Source organism: Cryptomeria japonica, chromosome 11 (genome assembly GCF_030272615.1).
Source record: "Cryptomeria japonica chromosome 11, Sugi_1.0, whole genome shotgun sequence".
In the NCBI taxonomy this organism is placed as follows: Eukaryota; Viridiplantae; Streptophyta; class Pinopsida; order Cupressales; family Cupressaceae; genus Cryptomeria; species Cryptomeria japonica.
This window is the reverse complement of record NC_081415.1, coordinates 283053380-283062348: the sequence shown is the minus strand read 5'-3', so window position 1 is coordinate 283062348 and position 8969 is coordinate 283053380. Positions and strand designations below refer to the sequence as shown.

The following is an 8969-nucleotide window of genomic DNA, read 5'->3' as shown; positions in this document are numbered from 1 at the left end:
CTGGGAGGTCACCCATCCTAGTACTACTCCAACTCAAGCAGGCTTAACTATGGATTTTCCTCCAAGGTTAAACACACTTAGCTTGAAACCCCATTTGCAAAACCTTCAACAAGTGTTGTACCTTATGAACCATTCATTATAGAGCCCCTTTAGCTCATCAATTGAATCCTAGTAGTTATATCATAATTTGACTTTTCGTGGAAAATATCTCCTTCTTATCAATAATTAGAGGAATCTAATCCTTTGTCATTCCAACTAGAGGCATTAAAATCATGTATGAGAGGTAGGGAATGGGGATGATTTATGGTTCTTGTAAATCCCACTAAAGTATTTGGGTAACTTTTCCTCCACTTTTTAATTTATTTTTTATGTGTATTACCAACTTGGTTAGTTTATTTTCTTTTCTACTTATATTGATATCACATAAATAACCTCCCTTATCTATGATAGCAAGCTTTTATTTTTACCATCTTCTTGAAATAGAGGATTCGCAAAATCAAGAATGGCTTCTAACTTTTAGAATTATTTATAAACATTGTATACATTAGTTCATTATCAAAACCAAATTCAATGCCTATCAACTTCTAGGGGGAAATGTAGTAGTATTCATGTCATTTACACTAGCCTTGAGTTTAAGGTTCTTTTAGAACCACTTGTGGGGCAATAAATATTATTTGTAAACTAATAATAATGTCATTCTTATCCATGTTTTTAACAAGAATTTCAAGATTAACAATATATTCATCATCCTATAAGGAATCATTAATGAATTAGGAGAAATATCCTCCAAAGAAACTAACTCATTATTAACTAAAATATCGTGAGACCACATTACTTGGCAAAAGGATCAAATTATGTTGAATATAGTACAAGCAAAGAGATTCTCCACCTTAACTATAACATTATTAGTTCTTGAAAAGCTAGCACAAATGGTATATTATCAACATTAAACTCAATTTCTATATTATTCATAATATTATTAATTAAAGGAGCTTCATTGTTCACACATCTATTTGGTATTTTTGCTTACTTTTGGTCAATCTCTTCTTTGACACCTCTCTTTCTTACACAAAATTATTTGTTTTCTCATTCAATTTTACATTTCAACATATTCCCTCAGTTGAATACACAAAATTCTAGAACAATCTCAAGCTTGAGAGAAATTAGGACTCTAGCATTGAGATGAGGTAAGCTCACCTAAAGAACATTCCCAGAGAAATGAGAAGCTAGGGACTAAAGGCCCAAAGTTGAGGAGGAATATTTTTGAGCTTAAGCTAGCTTGGAGCTTAGTTTTCTAAAATTTCACTAGGCTTAGAATTGAGCTCGACCAAGGGACAACCTTGAAAATTGTTTGGTCCATGTTCCAAAATTCCTTTTTAATAACTCTAATATGCTTGTTGTAAGCCTTACATAAAATAGTAAATAAAGCTCTTTGGATCAATTTGAAAAATAAAATATAGATATTCATTTACTCCTTACCCCAAATGTATCCAATCCAATCATAAAAAAACATTCCATGAGAAATAAAGTTATTATCCAAGCAAGTTCAAAGAAAACAACAATAATTTTATGTCTATCATATCAAAAATGAGAGGTATGCAAAGTATATGGGGCAAAGGAGGTCTCTTACAATCTTCTCATCCTTTGGATTATAAACCTTTGATGAAATATTCCCTCAAAATCCATTATCAATCTTGGTTTCAAATGTACAAGAATCTCTAGTATGACCCTTGGCTCATCACCTCTAAGTTGTGTCTTGTAAGATTTCTTCTCATTATCACTATCTATGTCATTGTCATTAATTTTAGATTTATTGAAAGCATCACCATTGTAGAACTTTCCAATTCCACTTGTAATGTGGTGTCGACCTAATAGCTTTTCACAACTCGGGGATTAATTATCCAAATTTGAGAAACCCTCAATGGACAAGAAGCTACATTTAACTTGTCTAACCTAGGGGTCATAGAACTTGAAATAGGACTGTATTGTATGTGTATTATGATTTCACCTAGGTTGTTATCCTGTGTTAATAGAAAAGATTGTGGTAAAGGAAAATGTAAGAAATTAACTCTTGAGGATTATTATGAATGATAATGAAATATTGTAAAAGAAGCAAGTACAATGAAAACAAAACATGACAACAAAAGTAATTATAACGAGAGCATTTATAACTAACACTTACACTATCTTAATGAAAGGAACAATGTTGCTACAAGATAATGATTATAACCAGATTAATAATCTTATAGCTTCATGAAATCTAACAATGATTAAAAGATAACTAATTGAAATGCATAAACAGATCTTTGATTTGCATCACTTCAAGTAGTCCCCCTTAGGTAAAGCTTTCTTCAGAGAATCAACAAAATCATATAACTATTTTAGCATATATATTGTCATTCATATTTGAAAACCATACATGCTACTTCTTTACAAGCTTGTATTTAGAAACACAATATTAACAACATTAACCTCTATAGGTTCTATTTAGACTCATATATAGTCTCCGATCTGATGACACAATCTATAATTAAATAATTCCTCATATATAAAAAGAGAATTTATTAGTAAGTATGAAAAGTGTAAAACATCTAAGAGTTCTATTAGAACTAAAACTCATAACCATATCAGAATATAAATGTCCACTTCCAACAACTTAATTGATCATTAATCAACACTTTTACAAGTGGTTGATCATGTCATTGAAGAAGTCCAAAGGTGAGTAGCATTCTTCCAATAACTAAAGTTTATTAAACCATTTGTTGCTTAGTTCAAACTAAATTCTACCTTTGTTGTAGGAAGCCACATAGTATTGGTTGTAGGAACATCTTCAGTTGGCTTGATCAGACCACTACATAACAAGTTAGCATGTAAAATATCGCAAACCATACCAACTATCCAATATCATCGTGCATTGCTCATCTAATTATAAGCATATTTGTATCATATCATCATCTATTTATTTAAACATATTAATGTCCTCACATGAGGTCTTGGTAATGCAAAGAGTCGAGTATGGCTAATTTGTAGCATATATTACATAATAACTTAACTAAAGTTTGATGGAAAGCTATAAAAATAAAATACATGCTCATCAGTCACCACTGTAGCTCTCTATATTCATCCTTACATGTATGCCTATTGTGCACATGGGAAATTCAACCAAGTATGCCTATTGTGCACATGGGAAATTCAACCAAGTATGCCTATTGTGCACATGGGAAATTCAACCAAGTAGGCCTATTGTGCAAACCATTTAAGCATGTGGTGCAACATATATGCTTTACATGCATGAGAAACAAAACACCAATTGCAACTGTCTTACAAAAAGTCAAGAACATGAGCACATAGAACCCAAGAAAAAATAGACCCACACCACTAGCCCACAAACATAACCAAATTCCACCAACAATCATAAAATTGTTAAATTTGAAACATAAACTATGATAAAGTGAACCGTGTGCAAAGAAAGGTACCAATTGGAAGCAATCTTAAGAAGCCAAGGAGCTCTCCTCTAATGTTAATCAGCTGGAAAAAGTTGTTTTTGTAGTATATCCTTCACAAAATCATGATCCTATCCATAAAGTGTTACCATGTCTATGGCTATGCCTATTATTTGCCTTAGATTTTATACATACTTCTAAACTTATGTTAAGGCAATGTTTATGAGCACCTTTAAAGTGAATTTGTTATGCTAGGGTATAAAAGTATTCTAACTCCCCCACTTGTGACTTGAGAAAGTCCATTTGCAATTTTTCTCACAATAAAAATGAAAAGATGAAATTAAGCTAAGTTAATGATGTTGAGTGCAAAGATACTCACGAGATGAGAATGTTCGATGATTACTTTTGAATGTTCTAAACTAATATTCAATGATTTCAAAATGTTCTCCTTACTATTGTTAGATCTTTACATATTTTATTAGGAGTTGTCTATAAATAGCAATCCTACAATTTCAATTTGAAAGTTTTATGTTGAAATCATTTATTAAACAATCTTGTTCATGGGATACAATTATTATAACAATTGTATGTAGGAGAGGAAAAAGGGTATAATCGAAATTAAGTCAAGTCCAAAAGGGATGGGTTGGCTTAAAAAATGGTTAACATTGGGTTCTCTCAACTTGCAATCCAAAACTCTTGATTTATCAACAAAATAGAGTAAAAACAAAAACAAAAGGTGTTTGAGTATATACCTTTCATCTCTACATATAACAAATGTGCACGATTAGGTAACACAACATCATTTCAAAAACACCTCCATAATTAGAAGATAACATCATTAATTAAATGCTCTACTTCACATATAGACTCATGAATTAGGATAACTAGATAACAATACCTAGCAAAAATATTGATTACCAAATAAATTCAAACAATAAATATTGATAATTGTGCATAAAAGAAAAATAGATGCCAAGAATTCTATCTGTGCATGCTCTATTGTCAATTTCTATATTTCTTTATTAAGAAATGATACAACGCCTACTTCACACTTGTCTTTTCTAAGAGTATATTAAATTGGAAGAAAAAGAGAGTTATATATTTACATAAATATCACATCTCTACTTTTGTATAAAAGATTACACTATTATATTTTAAAGATAGTCCTTTCGATCAAATTGTCATCAATATAATTAATCAAAATGACCTATAAATTGAACCTGATTTAAACTTTAACAGATGATATAATAAAAATTTATCATCCTTACCGATTAAACTGCATCCTTTCAATTAAGCATTCAAATTTTGCAGAACATAACACTCGGGAGCTTCCACCTTGACGGGCGCGAGCGAGGGATTTGCCACGAGTTCATCCAAAACCTCAGCTTTGTTCCTCAGCCACGCATTCAGAAAAGCCACCATAACTCCCCCGCTGAACCTCCGCATGGGTTCCCTCGCCACCCCATTCTTACACAAGCAATACGATGACTTGCCCCTAACTCCGCTCGTCTCATCATCCAAAAAGTCCACGTGGCCGTACTCCACTGCCACGAAATGATAAGCCGGAGCGCAGCACTCCCTGAAAAAATCCACGTGGTTCACGCCAGCCGGAGCGCAGGGAGGAAATAAAGGGTTTCTTTTCACCGGCCCCAAACCCGATCCGATGACCAATGTCGGAATATTCCCTGTAAAAGAATGTTCTTTGTAAGTTAAAATCGGCGGCGGAGTCTGTTTGCCGGCGCCCATTCCGTCCACGGGATCGATTCCCAGGAGTGCCGCGTAGGGCGACGATGGAAGCACCGGGGTTCGACCCAGGGCTGCCCCGAAGGCCACTTTGCCGCCGCGGCTGTGACCGGCGATGGCCAATTTTTGGAAATCCGGCTGCACTTTTTCCGGCAGATGCTGGCAAAGCCCCGCACGTAGCCACTCTGTGATGGCCACTGCGTCTGCTATCTCTCCCGTGGTGTCGGCTCCGGCAGTCGTGTACATCTGCATGCAAACAAAGAGAGATTTTTATTTTGGAGTTCAAATTCTGCTCTTTAAATTGAGTTTAACCCTCGCAAACATTAAAAACCTTCTAATCCATCATGTTTATGGATATTATGCTTTAAATTCCAGAGCATCAGAAATCCGTGACCATTTCCTTTCGAAATTTACTGGTTTTAATGATGCAGATCACACTATTATGTAACCTGCGGAGCAATTGTGATGTATGTTTAACCCTGGAAAACTTTGAAAATCTTCCAAATCTATCATGTTTATGAACTTCAACTCTTTAATGTTTATCTTGGAGTGCAAAATACTACTCTTTAAAATGAGTTCTAACCCTGGTAAACATTAAAAAGCTTCTGATCTATCGTATTTATGAACGTATGCCTTAAATTCCACAGCTTCAGAAATCCCTGAACGCTTTCAATTCAAAACTGTACAAATTTCACCGATTTTAAAGATGCAGATTCACAGTAATATATACCTGAGGAGCAATTGTGATGTATGTTTAACCCTTGTAAACATTAAAACCCTTCTAATCTATCATTTTTATGCACATTATGCTCTAAATTTCACAGCTTCAGAAATACCTGATCATTTTCTATTCAAAATTGTACAAATTTCAGTGGTTTTGAAGATGCAAATTCACAGTACTATATAACCTGAGAAGCAAATGTGAAGTATGTTTAACCCCGGTAAACATTAAAAACCTTCTAATTTGTCATTTTTCTGCATATTATGCTTTAAATTCTACAGATTCAGAAACCCCTGAAAATTTTCCATTGAGAACTGTACAAATTTCAGGGGTTTTAAAGAATGCAGATTCACAGTATTATATAACCTGAGGAACAATTGCGATGTATAATTAACCCTTTAAAACATTAAAACCCTTCTAATCTATCATTTTTATGCACATTATGCTGTAAATTTCACAGCTTCAGAAATACCTGATCATTTCCATTCAAAATTGTACAAGTTTCAGTAGTTATAAAGATGCAAATTCACCATACTATATAAGCTCAAGAGCAATTGTGATGTATTTCGAACCTTGGCAAGCATTAAAAACCTTCTAATCTATCATGTTTATGAACATTAAGCCTTAAATTCCACATCTTCAGAAATCCCTGAACACTTTCCATTCAAAACTGCACAAAATTCACTGATTTTAAAGATGCAGATTCCCAGTAATATTTAACCTGAGGAGCAATTGTGATGTATGTTTAACCCTGATAAGCATTAAAAACCTTCTAATCTATCATGTTTATGAACACTATGCTCTAAATTTCACAGCTTCAAAGATACCTGAACAATTTCCATTTAAGACTGTACAAATTTCACTGGTTTAAAAGATGCAGATTCACAGAATCATATAACCTGAGGAGCAATTGTGATGTATCCATGGGAAGCAATGTGTTGCAGAAGTTGACTGTAGAAGTAGTTGACGAGGACGTAGCCATGGAGGAAGAGGAGGATAGGATAGTCTCCTTGTACAGAAGGGACAATCAGCATGAGGGGCTTGGGAGGGAAAGGAATAACATTGCCTGTGCTTCGCCCTCTTGCTTGAGCTATTGTTAGGGTTTGAGTGGGCAGAGGGCCTTGCTTGAACACATCTTCCACCTGCATTTCTGTGTACTTTAGAAAAAAGGAGAGTGGGTATAGTTTTACAGGATCAAATGTTTCTACTTATCACAAAAAATATCGGGTAGCTGTGTAACGTGGGTCTCTTTGTGCCATAGGTTGTCCTGTTGCATTTTTCTTTGGTTCATACTACTGCTTTGAGGTTACGTATGAGCAATTAGGGATGAGGTAAGGTCAAATGTCGAAAGTACGTGTAAATGGGATCAACAATGTCAACATTTGAAAGTATGTGTAAATGGGATCAACAATGTCAATTTTTTTTATTTTTATTTTTTGTCTTGGTGAAATTGTATTGTCACTAAAATCAAATTGGTATTAGTATGCAAATTTTATCATTATAACAATTACATATTAGCTAACCTTCTTAGTTTTGATTGAGAAGATAAGAATTGATAATTGATTAAAAAAATTATTAGAATAAGAAAAAAATATTATCTAGCTCAAGAAAAATAGTGATTACAATTGAAAAAAATAACAATTATAAAACTAATACTAGCTGAAAAAACATGATATTGTTGTTATGAACTACATCAACAATAGCAAAGGGAAGAAGTGGATGGTAAACCCACAACAACAAATTTTACTTCCTGCAAACATGGAAAGAAATAAGACATTTGTATAGTTCTTTAAACATGGTTTGTAGTTGTAACAAACTCATCAAGATAGTCATCAATAGCAACAACTTCATCACTCTTCTAGTGGCAACAACAAATCCAAAAATTAGTATCACAACGACCAACAATCATCAATATCAAGTACCCAACAATCATGACTGGCGCCCCTCTCACAATCAACATTAAAACAACTCTCTGATTATCAACTTGGTTAGCAATTGGCTATGGATAGTCTATCTTAAAAAATCCTACAAAATTGGTCAAGCTACTATAAAAAAAGCTAAGAAACAGTCTTCCCTTCAACCATGTGGAGTTGTTCTTGACGCTGACAAATAATATCTTTAAGTTCATTATTGGCATGCATTTTTTTTCATGGAGGAATTTTCATTTGCAAAGTTGTTTTTAGCTACCCAATATGGGAGCATGAGCCTTAGGCTAGACCTTTTCGGCTAAGAGCTAAGAACTTAGGCTGAACCTCTTTAGCATGCAATTTAACTTGAAGGTTTGCTAATATACTCGAGATTTGAAGGAAAATATTCTAGTAGATCGTTTGGACCTCAATTTGAAGGGGCAAAAAGGTGTCGGTTTTGAAAACTAAATGCAACAAATAGTTGTACTTGGCTCTTATAACAATGTTGAACAATAATGTTGATTCAACACAAAACTAATTTGTCAATGTCCATTAATCAGTACCTCAATGTGTTCATTTTTTTAAAACTATAGCAAACTCAAATCTTTTATAAGTCAATAAAGTGGCTCAAGGTTGATCAATGCAACAAAAAATTAACCTCTGAGGGCATATTTGATCAATTAGTATGAAGAGTTATATGATCTCATTTGCTTGAATATCTATTGTATAGTGTTGCATAAGGATTGACAATATTTAAATGAATTGTGAGCCAACATATTCTTAATACACCCTTTTGATAGACCAACTTTACAACCTTACAAGATAATTGAAGACAAGAAACTCACATATGTGATTCCTTAAATACCTAATTCAAATGTAAATGAATTCTTTTATATGTTCTAAATAAAAACATTCCTAGATTGAGCATGCATTATAATGTAGACATTCATTGTTGTTACTTGATCATTTTTAAATATATAAATTAGTTCTTTTAAATACCAAGACAAAACAAATAGTGATACAAATATGTTCCAAATCAACTCGTAATGGCTACTAAGAAAATTGGGATTAATCAAGCTCTATATTATTGACTTAAGACAAGGAATGTGAAATCTAGGAATCTCCAACGAATTCATGAAAATGAGGGGTAATAAT

The 8969-nt window shown here is 33.4% G+C and overlaps 1 protein-coding gene across 1 annotated transcript; it reads right to left on the bottom strand.

The window, feature by feature from the left end:
• Positions 1-4515: 4515 nt before the first annotated feature.
• Positions 4516-7196, bottom strand: LOC131047479 (chlorophyllase-2). Its single transcript, XM_057981386.2, has 2 exons — positions 6807-7196; positions 4516-5432 (listed from the first exon to the last, which is right to left on the bottom strand). The coding sequence occupies exons 1-2, from the start codon at positions 7053-7055 to the stop codon at positions 4734-4736; spliced, it is 948 nt and encodes a 315-aa protein (XP_057837369.2). The 5' UTR covers positions 7056-7196; the 3' UTR covers positions 4516-4733.
• Positions 7197-8969: the final 1773 nt, after the last annotated feature.